The sequence below is a fragment of the Rhinoderma darwinii genome, chromosome 2 (genome assembly GCF_050947455.1).
Source record: "Rhinoderma darwinii isolate aRhiDar2 chromosome 2, aRhiDar2.hap1, whole genome shotgun sequence".
Lineage (NCBI taxonomy): Eukaryota > Metazoa > Chordata > Amphibia > Anura > Rhinodermatidae > Rhinoderma > Rhinoderma darwinii.
The window spans coordinates 192,062,346-192,083,825 of record NC_134688.1 but is presented as its reverse complement, the minus strand read 5'-3'; the positions used below and the strand labels follow the sequence as shown (position 1 = coordinate 192,083,825).

The 21,480-nt window shown below is 42.6% G+C and overlaps 1 protein-coding gene across 2 annotated transcripts in view; it reads left to right on the top strand.

Annotated features, from left to right (window-relative positions):
• LOC142742665 (E3 SUMO-protein ligase RanBP2-like) overlaps nt 1-21,480 on the top strand; it is a 186,206-nt gene that overhangs the window by 11,048 nt on the left and 153,678 nt on the right. For both annotated transcript variants that reach the window (XM_075852663.1, XM_075852662.1), the window contains exons 2-5: nt 6,750-6,817; nt 15,519-15,630; nt 15,744-15,896; nt 18,021-18,248. In XM_075852663.1, the coding sequence (XP_075708778.1) occupies nt 6,750-6,817; nt 15,519-15,630; nt 15,744-15,896; nt 18,021-18,248 (561 nt within the window). The remainder of the gene's footprint in view (nt 1-6,749; nt 6,818-15,518; nt 15,631-15,743; nt 15,897-18,020; nt 18,249-21,480) is intronic.

The following is a 21,480-nucleotide window of genomic DNA, read 5'->3' as shown; positions in this document are numbered from 1 at the left end:
CTCCTGCCGCCGCGGCTCCCTCCGGCCCGTCCGCTCCCTTTGCTGCCGCTGTTCCATGTGCACAAGTCCGGAAGCCGCGACCGGAAGTAGTAATATTACAGTCCGGCCGCGACTTCCGGTCCACAGGAAAATGGCGCCGGACGGCGCCAATTTCGAATAGGACTGTGTGGGAGCGGCGCATGCGCAGTTCCCACACAGACGCCGTACACGGACGTGAATGGGACGGGAGCCGTTCACAGTCCCTATGGGACTGTGGCTGCCGTACTCCATGGCTGTGTGTGTCGTTAATCGACACACACAGAAATGGAACAAAAAATGGCAGCCCCCATAGGGAAGAAAAAGTGTAAAAATAAGAAACAGTAAAACACAAACACACAAATGAATATAAACGTTTTTATTACAGCACTAACATCTTTAACATATAAAAAAATTATTTGCCATGACACTGTTCCTTTAAGTACTGCATCCCAAAAACTCCTCAACAAGGGGCAACTCCACCAGACATGTGACATGGAGCCTCCCGCAGCACCACACCGCCAACAACTGTCAGGCACAGATGGAAACCATTTATGCAGAGCCGCCGGGACCCGATACCATCTAGAGACAATTTTGTAACTAGTTTCCTGGGCCCTACTGGCTATAGAGGCTTTTTGAGAAAGGGTGAAACACCTCTTCCACTGTGCTTCTGTAAATGTAGTCTGTAATTCTCTCTCCCAAGCCCCGCAGAAGGAGGGGAGTTGTTGGGATCGCTGTGCAAGTAGTAGTTTGTATAATGTGGAGATGGCGTGGGTAGGGGGTTGGGTGGAGACACAGAGGCGTTCAAAGTCAGTTAACAACCGGTGGAGGTGTGCGCGTCGATTAACGGCTCCATAAAAGTGCTTCAACTGGGCGTATTCATACATACGGCGAGGAGAGAGCACGTCATCGGGGCAGATAGAGGTTAAAGGGAGAAGAGAGGAGGCAGATAGAACCTGTGCAAAATACAAGGGGTTGGTGGGTGACCTACCTAGGAAGGAGCGACCAGCCTTACCAGCAGGAAAGGCAGGATTGTCCATCTTACCTTTTTAAAGGGAAGTAAGCATGATGTGTCTTTGATCTGATGCACTACGTTTTCTTGGCCGACCACTTAGTCTATGGTTCTCAACATTGCCTGTTTCTGTGTGCTTCTTCAAAAGCGCTTGAACAGCACATCTTAAAACCCCAGTCTGCTTTGAAGTTTTTGCCTGAGACCTTGCTAATGCTGTATAACTACCATGTCTCTTTTTCCTGTGCCCAGTCTATCATGGTGGTCTTCCACAACCTCCCCTTTGTAGCAGAGTTTGGCTATTCCTCACCCAGTTTTAAGCCTCCTACACAGCTGTCTGTTAGTTAATGACTGTTTCAACCTACATCTGTAATTGATCATTAACCAATTATGCAAAACCAGTGATAATCATACACCTGACTGATCCCATAAAATCCAAGACTCTTTGCAAGTGTACCTAGAAGAATTGATCATGTTTTGAAGGCAAAGGGTGGTCATACCAAATATAAATTTGAGTTCATTCATTTTGTATTGTTAAAAACCCCCCACTAACTTCTATATTTGAAAGCGTACTTAATTTGCAGCTTTTTTTCCCCACAATTGCCCTATACTTTTGCACAGTACTGTATGTATGATGGCAGAAGAATACCCTTCCCTTGTTAAGGGTGTAAAAACTTTGATGGTAATTCCATTAAAGAGGCTCTGTCACCAGATTTTGCAACCCCTATCTGCTATTGCAGCAGATAGGCGCTGCAATGTAGATTACAGTAACGTTTTTATTTTTAAAAAACGAGCATTTTTGGCCAAGTTATGACCATTTTTGTAGTTATGCAAATGAGGCTTGTAAAAGTCCAAGTGGGCGTGTATTATGTGCGTACATCGGGGCGTTTTTAATACTTTTACTAGCTGGGCGCTCTGACGAGAAGTATCATACACTTCTCTTCAGAACGCCCAGCTTCTGGCAGATCACGCGGTGACGTCACTCACAGGTCCTGCATCGTGTCAGACGAGCGAGGACACATCGGCACCAGAGGCTACAGATGATTCTGCAGCAGCATCAGCGTTTGCAGGTAAGTAGCTATATCGACTTACCTGCAAACGCTGATGCTGCTGCAGAATCAACTGTAGCCTCTGGTGCCGGTGTCCTCGCTCGTCTGACACGATGCAGGACCTGTGAGTGACGACACAGCGTGATCTCTCGAGAACACGGCTGTGTCTGCACTGCCAGAAGCTGGGCGTTCTGAAGAGAAGTGGATGATACTTCTCATCAGAACGCCCAGCTAGTAAAAGTATTAAAAACGCCCCGATGTACGCACATAATACACGCCCACTTGGACTTTTACTTTTAAACACACCCACTTGGACTTTTGCAAGCCTCATTTGCATAACTACAAAAATGGTCATAACTTGGCCAAAAATGCTTGTTTTTTAAAAATAAAAATGTTACTGTAATCTACATTGCAGCGCCTATCTGCTGCAATAGCAGATAGGGGTTGCAAAATCTGGTGACAGAGCCTCTTTAAGGCCCTTTTTCAAAGAAAAGCGACAAGCTCCGAACTACTTGGGTAGCTAACTTCTCTTCCTCTGATGAGGGAAGTTATGATGGTGAATTGTACTCTGAATCAGACTCCTCTGCTAATGCTAAAATTAGTAAACCCCCCCCCCCCCCACCCCATTTCGACCTCCAGATAGATATCAGCTTCTTAACTCTTAGGGGAACAAAGAAAATTGAAGACCCTAAAGAGATGCGTTTCATTCAGGACAATATGTTCTGGGCAACTGCAGAAAATGTGTATTTCCCATTCACAAGAATATCTGTTCTTTGATTAAGGTAGAAATGGAAAAGCTTACATACCAAAATCGGTTAAGTGCAAATGTCTGTTTGAAGAAACCACTTTCTGGGGTAGACGTCATTATATTGATGATCCTATTTCCAAAGTGTCATGTACATCCTCTCTTCCATTTGAGGATATGGGTTTCCTAAAAGTTTTCCCAGAGAAAATTCTAGAATCCTTTTCCACTCTCAGGGTATGTTCACACAGTGTTTTCAGCCATTTTTCGGGCCATAAACGTCCGAAAAACGGCTGAAGGATCGGAAGCAGAATCTCCAAACATCTGGCCATTGATTTCTGTTCAGACAGGGGTTTTTTTTACGCGGTTGTTTTTCATAGACTATAGAAAAACGGCTATGAAAAACGCAAGTTGGTAAAAATGGCTGAAAATCAGGAGCTGTTTTCCCTTGAAAACAGCTCCGTGTTCTCAAACGTTTTTTTGCGAAGCGTGTGAACGTAGCCTTAGAAAAGCTAGGGAGTGCAAAACTAAAATGACTTCATCCCAAAGGGGTTAAATGACGGTCACAGAGCTTGACTTACAGAAGTTCAGTCTTTTCAGGACTTGGGGGTACTGGTTCTACTCCTCAGGAATTTGGTCATAGGTTCTACTCGATCTGGTTTTTGGTGAAAGAATAAAACAAAAAAACAAATGGGTCATTCAGGAACATAATAAACCTGAAACCCCTGAACAAATTCTTAAAATACCAGTGATTCGCAATGGAGACAGTCAACGCTGAAACTTTTGTACAGGAGTTGTTATATGATGGCATATTTATCGATAATGCAAAAGATTCCTAATATCAATATATCTGAATACCAATCTGACACATTTACAATTTTGTGCCCTCCTATTTGATATTTCGTTCACACCGAGGATTACCAAACTGGAGGCCCACATTAGTGTCCAATAGCTTTTTCATTCCATATTCAGACCACTTTGTGAATGTCGGCAGCATCCCAGATTATTTAATTCATCAGGTGGAGAAAGTTCTATTTATACTTAAAATAATTTGATGGCGTCAAGTCAGGATTCTCCTGATTTACTCTCCGTCACAGATTTTGGTTTAATGGGAATTGTTCTAGACTCAACTCAAATTAAGTTGTTTCTACTAGTAGAAAAGCTCAAGATTATTATAGAATTCATAGCGGCAGTGACTATAAGGAAAGCTATGTCACTGCTGGTATAGCCGATATCTTGCATACCTGCGGTGATGGGAGCCCAGGCACATTCTTGCTGGCTATAGCAGGAAGTCCTGTCAAAATGGGATGGTCAGAAAATGATCCTTGGTCGAAGGATAGCGATGTCTCCAAGAGCAAGGAAATCCCTAAGACCCCATGCACACGACCGTACCTGTGATCGCGACCCATGATTGCGTCTGACGGCCGCCCCGTGCTACCATACAAATGTACATACCGTACGTTTGAAATACGCCTGCAAAGAGCTTTCTATTGATTGGAAGTGTAGTCTATAAAAGGTCTGTTTTTAAGGTCTGTTTTTAAGCCGCTGAATAAAAACGCTGATAAGTATGCTTCATGAAAGTGACACGTCACTACTTTGTGCTGATTTTTATTTCTATTTTCACATTGATGCTTCAAATACTCTTGCCAAATGAACACCCTATAAAAAGCAGCTAGTAGACTCCCAGATTTCAAAGGTTTCCTCTTCAGCCTGGTGTTTTCCAGCCTGTACATACTTATGGAAACTGAAGTAGCGGTGACTTATATATGTAGTGTGCACTGTGCTGGATTTAATTATAATTATGAATTACTCCATGTCCTGATCCTATATTGCAAAGGAATCTTCCTAACAAATTGTGCAATTCCCTTGGCAATATTTGCATTGAAGGGAAGTTTTGATAAATTGTATTCTGCCTAGTGCAGGCCCTGGGGTGGAAGTGCATGGCCAGGGGATTCACAGGCCACCAAAGAATCTGTGTGGTGTATCACCTGTCAGGGGCTGCTGTGTCTTATATAATGAATTAGTTTTGCCCGGAGTGCTACTTAACATACAGGAGGTATAGAAAGCCATTCCGGTTTCATGTGTAAACTTTCTGCTTATGAGACCATGTACTAGCGCATCTACAGGCTGTGTACTGTATTTTGGAGTTGTGCATACTTCTACCAGCTGGGTAGGTGGCATAGTGTGAGGGTGGACCCGCTAGGGAGCTACTCATGGTATATTATGCAGACACTGCAAGACGCAAACAACCTTTCCCTCCTGTTGCCTAAACCAATTTATCCGATAAGTGGAATCCGTGTACAGGAGCCGGAACTGGGTTGTATAGTGAATGTACTTAACGCTCACCAATTAAAAGAAAAAAATTTTTGGACTTGTAAACGTCTCTAACCCTTTCAGATTTCTTTTTTTACCTTCCAAAAGTCATAATTTATATTTTTTTAATTTTTTCCCATTGACTTCTGAGGGTTTGTTTTTTGCAGCACGTATTGTAGTTTTTCATGTCCCTTTATTGTACCATATAATGTACTTGGAAGCTGGGAAAAAATGTTGTGGGCTGGAATGGGAAAAGAACCCGTGATTCCTCCGTGTTTTTTTTATTTTTTTGGGGTTTTGTTTTTATGGCGTTCACCATCCGGTACAAACATGTTAACTTTATTCTTTGGGTCAATACAATTACAGCGATACAAAATTCATGTAGGTTTTACTACCTTTTACAAGGAAGAAAAAAAAAGAATTTCTTGTTGAACCATAATTTTTTTTCCGTCTGAGCGCTGTGAGTTTATCGGAAGTATTTTGGGGACACATACTACTTTTTGATCACGTTCTAGATTTTTTTTTTTTTTTTAAATATATATATTTTTTGTTAGTACCCCTAGGGGATTGAACTAATGTATTGCAGTATATAGTGTTTTTTACCGGCTCCTATTAAGCCCTGCTTCTGTCAAAGCTTAATAGGAGCCCCAGGATGGTAGACAATGGGTTGTTGTTGGGCTCCAGGCTGCCTTGACAACCATCGGTGGGGGGTTGGGGGGGTCTGTTGGGCTGTAGAAGGGGTCGCCGCCTCTATCTAACGGCTTAAATGCCGTTGTTGATTACCCGCTCCACTTTAGCTGTTAAACAAGTGACATTTTAGTAATCTCTGATCCCACCTGTTGCAGTTAAGTGTCCTGCTGTCACATACAGACAATACCCGCGTCTTATGGAGCATGCTCAGCCTCTGAGCCCGCTCCATACTTTCTGTTTCAACTTGCGCCATATATTTACAGGGTATGTCGAGTAGAGGTTAAAGGGAACCTGTCACCAGAATTTCACCTATTGAACTTCACTTATCCATCACTGGTTGCTGCTATCAAAAGTTCATCACCGTTATCCCCTCTCCTAAACTCCTCCTCCGACTGTAAATAACGGTCTGCAAACATTTTGCGCTTTTTAGCGTAATAATCCGGCGTCCCTTTGTGCGCACACACCAGAAGAGGACATCAATGCACAAGCGCTGGATTTTGTGTGCTGGGGGAAGGCGACGAGCTGTCAATCAAAAGTAAGGAGGCCGGGGAAACGCGGAAAGACTTGAGGAATGACGATATGACTCTCTTCTGCTCATTTGCATACGGTGTGGGAACACTAAAACACTGAATACTAAAGCTACAGAGCCGACTAAGAAGACAATTATAGGTTATATAGAAATGATATTTCACCCACTACCACCAGGTATTGCTGGTTTAATAGGTGAAATGCTGGTGACAGGTTCCCTTTAAGTGTGCTTGTGTCATCTGACAATGAAGCAGGAGTTTATCAAGGTCGCGGTTTACAAGATACCCGCTTTTTTTTTTTTTCTCTACCTCTATCCCAGTTCCATTAATTTCCTGAAATATGCATTCCCACGTGCTAGTTTTGAGTTATTTATTTATTTTCTTTTTCCATTTTGATCTTTCAGAAATCGATGAAAGGCTTTCTTATTGCCAAGTTGTACTATGAAGCTAAAGAATATGACCTTTCTAAGAGGTAAACTTTTTTAATTTTTATATTTTTCAATTATCTCATCTTAATATTCTAATCTGTAAAATTGCATTTATTATATTACTATTTGCATTGTAATGGCTGATTTTAAAGGGGTTATCTGGGCATTTAAAAAAATCTTTACTGGGCAGGGAATGCTTGAAAATCTGGTTTTTACCTCTAAAATGCAGCAGCTCCTTTTTTACTTTGGTCCCAGAAGCTCCGGCAGTGATCACGTGTCATTGCAGCCAATCACTGGCTTTAGTGGTGAGGCCGCTGTGAACGGCACATGACTGCTGAGGTCAGTTAATGGCTTCCCACAATGTGACTGCTGCAAGAGCTGCCTGCACTGATGCGAGGGGGGCTGGGATCTTTTTAGGGGTGAGTACTGAATAGTTTTATAGCATTCCCTGCACTAGGGAAAGTCCAGGAATACCCCTTTAAGCGGTGTTTCTGTTCGTGGTATGACTGTCTGAGCTGAATATTCCTACTTTCATGGTTTGTAACCCAAAGACATACACATCTATTCAGTTCAGCCTATTATTCTGAATTCTTGGTCCAGAGGAAAGCCCCATCTGGCAAAAGCAAATTTTCCTTATTTTAGGGAAAAAATCCTACCTGACTCCAAAGGCGGCAATCAGAATAAATCCCTGGTTCAGCGTCCATCTCCCGTTTTCTAGTAACCATAACTTGTAATATTACACTGAAGAAAGGCATCCAGGCCCCTGTTTAGTGAATTCACCATGCCTGGGTTCCATAGTCTCACTGCTTTTACAGCAAAGAATCTTCTATTTTAATGTAACCTTTCCTATAGACGTATAGGATTCCTCCCTATTATACAGTCCTAGGTATAAATAGGTCATGAGATCTTTATACTAACTTGATATATTTATTCATAGTTAAGAGGTCAATCCTGAGCAGTCTTTTTATTTTATTTTTTTATTATCTTAATTAACTCTAGTTTTGATGATGTTTCTGGGTACTGTAGCCCACCCATTCCATTTATTACTTCAGCTGCCGGCTTTAGAAACGCTTGAGCGGGTTCAATGTCTTGTGCACTGGTGCCCGAAAATGTACACACTATTCCATGTGGGGGTCTGACTAGTAATTTATAAAGTGGTAGTACTATGATCTTGTCATGCACATCTATGCCCCTTTTGAGTCACCCCATGGTATTTGCCTTGGCAGCAGCTCTATAACACTAGTTGCTACAGTAAAGTTTACTTACTCTACTAAAGTTCCTAAGTCTTTTTCCATGTCTGTGTTAAATCTTATTTGCTGCTTCTCTGCCCAAGCCTCCCAACTTATCCAGGCCCATTTGTATTAGAGTACTGTCCACATTTGTTACCTTACACACCATATCGCCTGCAAAAATGTATATTTTACTGTGCAATCCCTCTACCGATTTAATAAATATATTTAAGCACAATACTGAGCCCTGTGGTACAACACTAGTAATGGTGACCCAATATGAGTATGTACGGTTAGAAAACAGAGGGTGGTTATTATCATTGAGTGTTCCTTAAAGGGAATGTGTTGCCAGCAAAACATGTTTTTTTTTTTTTAGTTAAACAATTAGTGTGTAGGTGATTAAACATTGTTCTAATTTTTTTTATTTTTTTCACGAGTCAGGAAATATTATAAATTGGATTCAATTTATAATATTTCCCAGCACTGGTCACTAGATGGAGCAATTCCCAAAATTGCAGCATTGCATGTGGTAAAGCAACCACATTGCTTTATGCTGCAAAATTGGGAAAAAATCCCTCGCTCTAGTGAGCTCTCAGAATCCCCCCCTCCTTTATCCTGGCTAGTGCCGGGAGAAACGAGGGGTTTGAATGGTCTAACCTCCTCCTACACTGTGTCGCCATTTTTTGAGCTAACACACAGTGTAGTAGGTTTACATACAGTAGTAAACACACACTGAAACACGAACATACATATAAATCACTTACCTGCTCCAGTCGCCGCCGCTCCCTCCTGTCCATCCGCTCCGTCTGCTGCCGCTGCTCCATGTGCACAAGTCCGGAAGCCGCGACCGGAAGTAGTAATATTACTGTCCGGCCGCGACTTCCGGTCCACAGGAAAATGGCGCCGGACGGCGCGCATTTCAAATTGGACTGTGTGGGAGCGGCGCATGCGCCGTTCCCACACACACGGCGTACACCATAGTGGATGGAACGGGCCCCGTTCGCAGTCCCTATGGGACTGGAGCTGCCGTATTCCATGTCTGTATGTGTCGTTAATCGACACATACAGAAATGGAAAAAAAAATGGCAGCCCCCATAGGGAAGAAAAAGTGTAAAAATAGAAAAAAGTAACACACAAATAAATATAAACGTTTTTAATAAAACCCTAACATAAAACTGATATAAAAAAAATATATTTGGTGACATTGTTCCTTTAACCACTTACACACGTTTTCTTCCAGTCCCAGCATTTTCACAATTTCTGTAATATCCTTTTGTGTGGTACAGTATCAAATGCTCTTGAAAAATCCAGGTATGCTATCCAATGAATCACCCCGATAGTGTTTAGCGCTTTCCTTTCTCAGAAGCTGATCAGATTAGTTTCACTGGACCATTACACTTAAAGGAACAGTGTCACCACAAAAAAAATTTTCATGTCAGTTTAATGTTAGTGTTTTATTAAAAACGTTTTTATTTATTTGTGTGTTTGTGTGTTACTTTTTTCTATTTTTTCACTTTTTCTTCCCTATGGGGGCTGCCATTTTTTTCCCATTTCTGTATGTGTCGATTAACGACACATACAGACATGGAATACGGCAGCCACAGTCCCATAGGGACTGCGAATGGGTCCCGTCCCATCCACTTCTGTGTACGCCGTCTGTGTGGGAACTGCGCATGCGCCGCTCCCACACAGTCCAATTTGAAATGCGCGCCGTCAGGCGCCATTTTCCTGTGGACCGGAAGTCGCGGCCGAACAGTAAGATTACTACTTCCGGTCGCGGCTTCCGGACTTGTGCACTTGGACCAGCGGCAGCAGACGGAGCGGACGGGCCGGAGGGAGCCGCGGCGGCAGGAGCAGGTAAGAGATTTCTATGTATGTTCGTGTTTGTGTGTGTTTACTACTGTATGTAAACCTACTACACTGTGTGTCGCCATTTTTTGAGCTAACACACAGTGTAGGAGGTTAGACTCGTTTATCCCGGCACTAGCCAGGATAAAGGAGGGGGGGATTCTCAGAGCTCACTAGAGCGAGTGCTTTTTTCCCAATTTTGCAGCAAAAAGCAATGTGGTTGCTTTACCACACGCAATGCTGCAATTTTGGGAATAGCTCCAGCTAGTGACCAGCAATGGGAAATATTATAAATTAGAATCTAATTTATAATATTCCCTGACTCGTGAAAAAAATAAAAAAAATGTGAACAATGTTTAAACACCTACACACTAAATGTTTAATTAAAAAAAAACAAAAAACATGTTTTGCTGGCAACACATTCCCTTTAAACCCATGCTTATATGGAGTTATACCTTTTTTATTTTCATTGAAATACTCCAGGATAACATCTCTTAAAAAACAAAAACAAAAAAAACACCTTCAAACATTTTACCCACAATGGAGGTTAAACTTAAAGGTCTATAGTTTATGGGCTCACTTTTTGACCCCTTTTTGATTATTGGCACCACGTCTGCTATGCACCAGTCCTGTGGAACAGACCCTGTCATAATAGAATCCTGAAACATCAGAAATAATGGCCTTTCTATCACTGTTCTTCTCAAACACAGGGGTGCCTTCTGGACCCAGTAATTTGCCTGTTTTTAATCTTTTAAATGTGGCTCTGCATAGGGTTGCACTATTCATCGAAATATTGATAGTTTAAATGCTGTGCATCCGCCAATGGTACAGAATAAGTGAATTTATGTATTTCGATACTAAGCTTTGTGGACGCACCGCCTACTATTGTAATACATGAATTTAGACACTAGCATGATGTGGTATGGCCGGGTGCCGACCCTGAAGACAGAATGCAAAGCATCCCCTTGTTCTGTCTTTAGTGCTTGCTGCCCATTAGTGGGGCGCCGGCAGCATCACATCATGATGATCACACAGGCACAGCAAGTGTGCCCGTGCGATCAGGAGTGGGGCTATGGCTGTATCCCCTTGATTGCTGCTTTAAAGCTGACCACTTCATTCAAAAGGAAAATGAGTAGGGGGGGGACCCACCCGGGGGGGAACCCACCCTTTGATCGTGTGATGCGATCGAGGGACATACCTTTTTATATATATATACAGACAGCCCAGGGTCCATTGAAGGACCCCATGGTTCTCTGACCACATTTCCTGTTAGGGCATACTTAGGTATGCCCTAAAAAGTGCCTGTATACTATCAGTACTAGGGCTAATGTACTGGCATAAAGATATATGCCAGTACATGAAAGTTAAAAAATTTAGTAAAATGTAATTTTAAAGTTAATCTCTAAAAACAAATACACAAATGCCCAGTTTTGCAATAAATATACATCCCGATACATAAAATAATATACACATATTAGGTATTTTCGCAACCGTAATAACCTGAATAGAAAACTGATACTGTCGTCTATTATCGGTGTATGCTGTAAAAAGAAAGTGTGTAAATTATATACTTTTATTTTGGAAAAATGCTGGAAAAAAACGATGTAAATGTACCAAACCAGCACCTGCATAAAGTACAACTCCTACCACAAAAAAGTCTCACACAGCTGCGTCGAGTAAAAATTAAACGTTGTGAGCGTGGGATGCAGAGGGAAAAAAGTTAATTATTCTGTCAATGTAAAGACACCTAGTGTCACAAATCTAATACCACAACGTTCCCATTAGTAAATGCCCTGTAGTCGACGAACGGGCATTCCACAGTGGCGTCAATTTAGTGACCCCAATGATACCCTCCAGTCTCGCTGTTTCCACCATATCTTATGCATGAGTATGACCGTGGGCACTTAGTTAGGCTTAAGTTTAAACTTATGCAATTTTAACAGGGTAAATAGGGACCCCCTCACCTTTTGTAAATGAACCAGCAATTTACCATTTGAATCCCTCAGTTGTCTCACTCCCCATCCCTTGAAATGCTGTAACTGTGAAGCAAAGTAGGCTCTGGAATTGGGGACTGCCAAGCCACCTTCATCTATCGGGAGCTGTTACCTTTGGTACTAATTACAATGTACACTATGAGGCATGTCACAGATTCAGTAACTTAAAACAAAGTAAAGGCCCTTTTACGCTGCCCAATTAGCGGTCAAACAAGCGTTCACAGAACGTTTGTTCCCGATTGCCCTGTGTAAACCGGACCGATCAGCAAATGAACGAGCAAACGCTCGTTCATCAGCTGATCGTATCGGTTTAAATTCTGAAAATATTATCTTTGTCAGCTGCCGACATTATGTATGGAGACGAGCGTTCGGAGTAACTAGCACATTAACAATACTGAAGTGTTTAGACCGTGAATAGACACTCCACGGGATGTCTATTCACAATCCCTGCACTTTGTTAATGTGTCTGTGGTAGTTACAGCAGAGCACAGCGTAATCTCGCGAGATTACGCTTCCTCTGCTGTAACTACCATAGACAGAGTAACGAAGTGCAGGGATTGTGAATAGACATCCCGTGGAGTGTCTATTCACGGTCTAAACACTTCAGTATTGTTAATGTGTTAGTATAAGACAGCACATAAGGATCCTGCATGATCCCTATGCGCTGCCTAAATGAATGGAGAGGAGTGCATGACGCTGATTGGTCAGCGTCATACACTCCTCTGTACAACGCCCACTTGGTCGAAAGTAAAAGCACGCACACTTGGGCATTAAGACACTCCTTACCATAAATCTAAAATCGCTAATAAAGTGGTGAAAATCGTTTTTCTAAATAAAAAGCACTGCTGTCACCTACATTATAGCGCCGATCGCCTTATGTAGGAGATAGGACACTTATAATGTGGTGACAGAGCCTCTTTAAGACCAAACACAACACTCTTGCAAGCCCCCACACTTGCTTTTGAAGTTAGATTTAAAGAAGATCTGTCACTAGTTTGTTAATGCCCCATCTCCTAACTAATCTAATAGGCGCTATGATGCTGATAACTACAATGTAATTTTTATTTATTTTTTAAAACTTTTTTAAGGTTATGTGCGTTTTTCTAAATATGCTAATTTGGCTATACTTGCCAAATGGGAGGTTAGGCTTTCTTTTCACTCTGGGTGGTGTAATGTTTTCTGTATGACTCTGTCCAATCAGTGTCCTAAAGCTTCTGCCCATTCCCTGCCCAGCAACACAGTGTGATCATATAGTATGTAGCTTCCATTCCAGACTGTGTTTTCAACTGGTGATATCTCTGGTTTTTTCAACTTCAATCCTGGTGACCTATGAAAGATAAGAATCTCCTCTTTCATATGCCACTAGAACCACTGTTCTAGGTGGTCCACAGCCGGAGATATGGCTATTTGAAGTGAGCACCCTCGCCTCAGTCTCTCACACTGTGTGAAGCAGCTTCATGCTGATAGGACAGTGTCAGAGGCTGTGAGGTAGCTCCACCTCAGGAGAATCGCTGGTCTTGACACCCACTTGTCTAGTATAGCCTCATTTGCATATTTAGAAAAAAGCTCAATTTCTAAAATCAACTTTTTGGGACACAATTTTCACTAGCATTATCAGTGTGACTGCGCCTATTAGATTAGCTAGGAGATTCGGCTTTACTAAACTATGACAGATCCTCTTTAAAGCTGGTTTTTTTTTCTCACCTCTCTGCAAGATCTGCTGCAGGTGAGTTCTGTGGTTGCAGAGCGTGTTAAGCCCTGTTACGTGACGAAATACGCATCAAAAACGCTTGATTGTGCGTCATTAAAATCCATAGGAAAGTCCGTACAAACAACACGTTTTTTTACGTGACTATTTTAAATTGTGTTAAAAAAATAAATAGCGTCACGTCTTTGGCATGTAAAGCGTGCCAAAAACGGGGCACATGTGAATGGAATTTCTATTTATGCGCCATAAAGCGTGCACAAAATGCGTCGAACACGCAGAAAGTGTGAAAGGCCTATATTTTAATGAGCATGTCAAGCGCCTTTTTTAATAAGCGTGTCACAAGAAGCTAGGGATGCACGGTGCATCGAAACTTCGATACTGTGCATCCCTAAACGGTTCGATACCGCTATTTCCTGTATTTCGATACTGAGCTGCGCAGCCGCACAGCTCAGTATAGTAACACATGAATGTATGGGAGCGCGGCTGCGGCTGTGTAATTCAGCTACAGCGCCGCTCCTGAGTCATGACATGTGCGCGGGGTCAGGATGATGCGATGCGGCCAGCGCTGCACTAATGAGCGGCGGCACTGAAGACAGAACATGGCGGGCGCACTGCAAAACACCCCCATGTTCTGTCCCCAGTGCCTGAATCGCCGCTCATTAGTGCAGCGCCGGCCGCATCTCCTCATGCTGACCGCGCGCGCACTTAATGTCAGGAGCGGGGCAATGGCTGTATTACACAGCCGCAGCCCCGCTCTATAACGGCGGAGATCAGAGAAACATCTCATCTCCGCCGCTATTCTCCTGAATGCTGCGATCACAGCTGACTGCAGCATTCAGGAGAAAATGAGAAGGGGGGATGCCCCTGGATCGCGTCACAGGTAATTCCTGTGACGCGATCGAGGGCCATACCATATATGGGCAGACAGCCCAGGGTCTATTGATGGACCCAGGGCTGTCTTACCATATTTCCTGTTGTTAGGACATACCCAAGTATGTCCTAACAACTGCCTGTGTGCTATCCGTCCACAGGCTAATGTACTGGCACATATCTGATATATGTCAGTACATTAAAGTTTAAAAATAAAGTAAAAACAAAGTAATATTAAATAAAAACACACATTCACCTTTTTTACAATAAACATTAAAATAAGTCTCAATACATAAAATACACACATTCAGTAATGGCGCGCACAACAATGTTTTTGCATCATTTATGATGTGTGCGCTGTAAAAAAATGAAATAAACACGGCTTTCATTCACTTATTAATGTGAGGCTCGAGGTGCGATGAATTTAACCTCCATGTTCCTCACATTAATAGTAATTAACCCCATCATGTACCTCGCACATTAACCCATTATGACTGAGAAACATGATGGGATTAATTACTATTAATGTGAGGCGCGTTCAAAATTCATCACACGTCGCGCCTCACATCAGAAAACGGAAGAATTTTTATTTTTTTTATTACTGTTGGCAAAGTATCGAAATTGGTATCGAAAATCGCAATACTAAACAAAGTATCGGTATCTAAGTCCAAATTCTGGTGTAGTGACATCCCTACAAGAAGCGCTAGCGTATTTGACGTTTTACATGGTGGTTTTTTTGTTTTTTTTTAGCGCTGTGAGCATACCCTTACGTTCAAATCAGATCACTGTTTCTAGATCTGAAAGGATTGTAACATATCAGTAAAAGTGTGTTTTAAATCTGAGTGACTAAAATGTCAGAAAAAGGAAGGGTCACCAGAGATCTTTACATACAGATCTACATATAGTAGAAATGGATTGCTGCTCTTGTCGTAAGCTGGAGGCTCAATGTCCAGGAGATATGCCTTGGTTCTGTTAGTCTGCTGTTTTGTGTAATGTTTCTAGATCTGTGCATTCATTTTTCCAAAACCTAAAACTGTCCATTTCTCCTTTGTTGGGTTTTCAGTCATGTTTTAGTAAACCAAAATTGATATTTCAGGTGTGTATCATCATATATTAATGTCCAGGAAAGAGATCCCAAAGCTCACCGGTTTCTTGGACACCTGTTTGAAATTGAGGGGAATGTGGAAAAGTCTGTTAGCTGTTACAAGGTAATTTGATGGCTTACAAACTGTCCATTGATTCTGATCACGTGTAACAGCAAAACATTACCGGCATGAATAAGTAGTGGTTTTTTTTTTACTTGTTTTCATTTTCTTTCTAGCGTTCGTTGGAATTAAATCCCACTCAGAAGGATCTTGTTCTTAAGATTGCCGAGTTAATATGCACGATCAATGTTACAGATGGTAGAGCAGAATACTGGGTGGAAAGAGCAGCCAAGCTGTTTCCAGGAGATCCCGTCATTTACAGACTAAAAGTAAGCGATAATTTATTTTCCGTCCTGTTAATGAAGCCGGTACGGAGCTCTCCAGTCCACCGAACTCCAACATTATTTAGTGCTAGGTTTCTAATTGTAAATAAGCTGCTTCTCGTTAAAAATAAAATACTTACCCAATAAAGGAAATGGTCTTCCTGACCTGATGCTCCTCTTCCTGCAGAGCGCTGCATTTTTAAGCAGTCGGCCATCACCAATTTTCCATAAATGACTGTCCTACGATTAGGCACTAACAGTCTTGAGGAAATAGTTTCGACTACTGAACCTTGACCATGTTTGGAAGCGGTCATCTGGAGGTTTTGATTAAAAACGATCTCCTTGAGTACTGGTAATGAAATTGCACCACTAAGCCTTTGACATTTTAAGCAAGGACTCTGTTCTTGGAGTTGGTAAAAAAGTGCAAGGACTAGGGATGCACGATGCATTGAAACTTCGATACTGTTTCGATACTTTGCATCCCCAAACGGTTCGATACCGTTGTTTCATGTATTTCGATACTTAGCTGTGCGGCCGCACAGCTAAGTATAGTAACACATGAATGAATGAGAGCGCGGCTGCAGCTATGTAATAGTCATTGCCGCACTCCTGAGTCCTGATGACAAGTGCGCGCCGTCAGGATGATGTGATGCGGCCAGCGCTGCACTAATGATTGCCGGCACTGAAGACAGAACATGGCGGCCGCACTGCAAAACACCCCCGTGTTCTGTCCTCCGTGGCTGTGCTGCCGCTCATTACTTTAGCACCAGCCGCATCACCTCATGCTGACCGCGCGTGCACTTAATGTCAGGAGCGGGGCAATTACTGTATTACACAGCCACAGCCTCGCTCTATAACGGGGGAGATCAGAGAAACCTCATCTCCGCTATTCTCCTGAATGCTGCGATCACAGCGGACTGCAGCATTTAGGGGAAAGTCAGAAGGGGGGATGCCCCTGGATCGTGTCACAGGGAATACCTGTGATGCGATCGAGGGCCATACCATATATGGGCAGACAGCCCAGGGTCTATTGAAGGACCCCAGGGCTGTCTTACCATATTTACTGTTGTTAGGCCATACTTAGTACACAGGCAGTTGTTAGGACATACCTATCAGTACACATGCTAATGTACTGTAATATAGATATATACCGTACATTACTATCAGTATATAGCTATATGCCAGTACATTAAAGTTTAAAAATAAAGTAAAACCATAAAGTAATATTAAATTAAAAAAATACACTTACGCCTTTTTTTTTTTTTTTTTTTTTTTTTTTTACAATAAACATTCAAATAAGTCTCAATACATAAAATACACATATTGGGTATTGGCGCGGCCGTAATAACCTGCACAACAATTTGTTTGCGTCATTTATGATGTGGACGCTGTAAAAAAATAAAATAAACTGCTTTCTATCACTTATTGTGGGGCACGAGGTGTGATGAATTTAACCTCTGTGCCTGACATTAATAGTAATTAATGTACCTTTCACGTTAACACATTGACTGAGAAACATGATGGGGTTAATTACTATTAATGTGAGGCAAATGGAGGTTAAATTCATCATCACACGTTGCGCCTCACATCAGAAAAGGTAACTTTTTTTTTTTTTTTTTTTTATTACTGTTGGCAAAGTATCGACTTGGTATCGAAATCGCAATACTAAACGAAGTATCTGTATCGAAGTCCAAATTCTGGTATCGTGACATCCCTAGCAAGGACATCAACATTCATAAATTCAAGTACTCTATTCTTTCAACGTCCTACACAGTGACGTTTTGACCCGAAATGCAGTCTTTCAATTAATTTGGGGTTGAAACGTCTTTGTGTAGGATAAAGCACTTGACTTTGGATGAATTCTGACGTCTTTGCACTTTTTTTTTTGCCAAGTTCTGGTTGGGTATAAGCTAACCCAATGGGACGGACTGGTGCATTTTCTCTGTACATGACATTTTGGAGTGACCCGGTGAGCTGCTGTTTCTACTTTATCTACCATCTGCTTGAAGTGTCACTTTAAAAGAGAATCTTTTTGCTGCTTCTACAGGATTAAAATACTTTTATAATTATATTGTATTTTCTCTCCTGAAATTGTTCTTTTTAATTTGTCTACTTGTTTTTTCTTCTTAGGAGCAGCTGCTAAACTCACAAGGTGAAGCTGGGTGGAATCGTTTGTTCGATTTAATCCAGTCTGAGCTGTTTGCACGCCCTGATGATGTCTATGTGAATATCAGACTGGTGGAGTTATTTCGGTCCAATAAGAGACTAGATGAAGCCGTAATTCATTGTCTCAAGCCAGAAAGAAGAGCTCTTCGCAGCCAGTTAGAGTGGTGTTCATGTGTTGTACAGGTCTTAAAGGTAACCAAACTGATACTTATCTCCTGAAGTATTCATGTCAGAAATGGCACTGCACCCAATTGAAGTCTTCTATTTAACAATATTAACCCCTTGACACACCATGATGAGACTGTGCATCACAGTGAGAGGGGGGGAGTATGGAGCAGGCTCACGGACTGAGCCTGTTTGATACACTGCGGGTGTCAGGTTTGTATTACAGCTGACACAATGTATTACGTCTGACACCTCGCACTAACGGCCAGGATCTGACATAACGCTGATTCTGGCCGTTTAACCACTTAGATGCCGCAGTCAATAGCGACAAAACCGTTAGAAAAAGTGGGCAGCCCCCACTGACCACCCATCACCAAACCCCCACCCCCCCCCCGCTACACGATCGCGTGGTGCGGATGGTTGACATGCTAGCCTGGGGGCCTAATGCGTGGCTTAATAGGAGTTGACAAAAATCACAATACACTGCAATACACCGCTGATTTAAGTTCACTAGGAGGACTAATACATTTTTAAAAATAGTTTGATAAAGTTTTTAGTAGTTTATACCCAATATTAAAAGTTAAAAAATTTTCTTTTTATTTTTTTTGTCAACTTCGTAAGAGATAAAAAAAAAAAAACCTATATGAATTTGCTATCACCGTAGTTGTATTGACCAGTAGAATGTTAAATTGTTGTTTTCACCAAAGCTGTAAAGATGAAACCCAAAAACTAAGCTTATGTAGGGCTGGATGATTATGACCTACATCAAAATTCCGATTAATTAAACTTGTAACCTAGATTACGATTTAGTAACTATTTTTATGCCACACCCCTTTTTGCATGCAACGGCATTGAATTACTATAGATCCCCCTGAGCCTGCTATATACTACTGTATAGAATATATCCCCCGACACCGCCCCTCACAGAGTATAATGCCCCAATAGTGCCTAATAAAAATACATACTTGCCGAACCCTTTTCAAACTACTAGTGGAGGAGATCCCTCTAGTCTGTGTGGCTCGGCGCATATTGCCATGTACCAGCGTTTCAGGCATTCTATTGGACCATGGTTTCCTCAATGCCCGTCCCATTTACTTCTTGCTTAGCCTCAATGCCCAAGCGCCACGGCGAGCGGACAGTGCCCACCCCAATGGTCTTTACATTTGATGGGGGTAATATACAGAGATGGTTGATGGCGGGCTGTTCTATTCAGGGATGATGGGGGTCCCTGTATATAACCCCCATCATCCCTTTTTATATACCAGCTAGCCATCATTCCTGTATGTAACCTCCGCCATGCCAGCCGCCATGCCTGCGTATACCAGCTATCCGCCATGCCTGCGCACAGGGATTATGGGGGTTATATACAGGGACACCCATCATCCGTGTATGTACCAGCCCGCCATCATCCTTGAATATTACCCCATAAATCCTGTATATTACCCCTATCTACCGTGTGGGGCAGACATTGAGGCTAAACCAGAAGTAAATGGGGTGGTATTTTGAGGTGGAAAAAAAGTAAATGGGGCGGGTATAGAGGACACCGTGGACCAATAGGATACCTGAAACGCCGGTACATGGCAGAAGTCAGTGGATTCTGAAAATAGGCGTGTCAAGCCATTCACTGCTCGGCACAGACAGGCGTGAGGCAGTGACCTCATCGCCCCTGTCTGCGCAGTGCCTTGAGGGGCAGGTGTTACACAGTAAATAGAGCAGGGAACGGACGGCCCCCTTCTCGATCATAAGCTTCAACTTTATCTGCATCCTGAGGTTGCAGATACAGTTGAAAACATGGAAAAACCTAATACAAGATGACTATCTGCTGGGAGTTTTTTTTTTTTTCTTGCCCACTACTAAGCTTATGGCTCCTTGAAGGCAGGGAGGGAATAATGAAAGCTAAAAATTGCTTTGACTTCAAGGGGTTAATCTGTATTAAAATGCTACTGTTAGGGGACGCTAAATAGTTTGTCTCCACATTTGCTGTGCAACAGAATGCAACCTATTGTAAGGAGCCATTTTTGATAAGGGATAGAGGCTGATTGAAAAATGTCTATCAATAACCGCTTTTCAACTCTCCAGTTCTGAAAAGCTCCAGAGGCCGTCATTGGTGTGAATAATAGTAGCAGCCGTTTTTAAAGGGGTTTTCCCATAATCCTTATTTATTACCTGTCCACAAAATAGGTAATAAATATCTGATCGGTGGGGGTCCAGCTGCTGGGACCCCCACCGATCAAGAGAACAGACTTACCTTGACATTCCTGGGAGCCCCATAGGAATAGAGCGGTAGTGGGCATGCTCGACCACCGCTCTTTTCTATGGGGCTGCGGAGCGCCAACTTCGGCAGCCCTATAGAAATGAATGGAGCACTGGATGAGCATGCCCACTACCGCTCCGTTCCTATTGGGCCCCCAGGAATATCAAGGTTCTTGTGATTGGTGGGGGTCCCAGCAGTTAGACGCCCACTGATCGGATATCACCTATCCTGTGGATAGGGTGATAATGATTATCGGAAAACCACTTTAACAAGCTCTGTTTATATCATCTGCACATTGAATATAACTGTTCTAGTTGAAATATAATTTATTGGGGACATAATCTGTGAGAATAAGCTGCTGCCACTAGGAGGTGACACTAAGCACTAATAGTGTCCGCTTTTCCTACACCAGTTATAGCCCTTCTGCAGACACTGAGCTAATCATTTTTAGCTTGTGTCTGTAGGAGTCAGACCTCCTTGCTTATGCAGCAGTCTCTTTTCTTTCCTCTAGGTTAGGAAGCAGGATTGACGCTGTCTCCCTATTCTTCAAACTACGGGCAGGGCACACCGTGTCAATCCTATCGCGCTATTGTGCCCCTGGCAAAAAAGACAAATGGAACAAAAGCACAAGAGCTCCTCTGTCACCCACCAGCCCATAGCTCATCCGCTTTCTGCCTGCTTCCCACCAGGGTTTCCGCTCGACAGAGGCACACTGAAGGGATGACACTGCTGGTTTGCACCTGGGAGCTGAAGAGGAACTCTAGAGGGAGCTGAATCTCCCGGTTTATTGCCTGGAACTCGCACTGCGGTGTTCAAATCCTCTGCGTCCTCCCCCTGCCCTCCTGTGTACTGTTTCGTCCACCTATCCCTTGGCCGGGCTTGCGTTGCTTTTTTTTTCTTCTCTATCTGTGCCTGGCAATAACACTAATTTAGGCCCAGGCTTTATTGCAGCCCACTGAGTTGCACTCCTCTCCTAATGCATTGGGTAGTTTCTGTCCCCTCCTA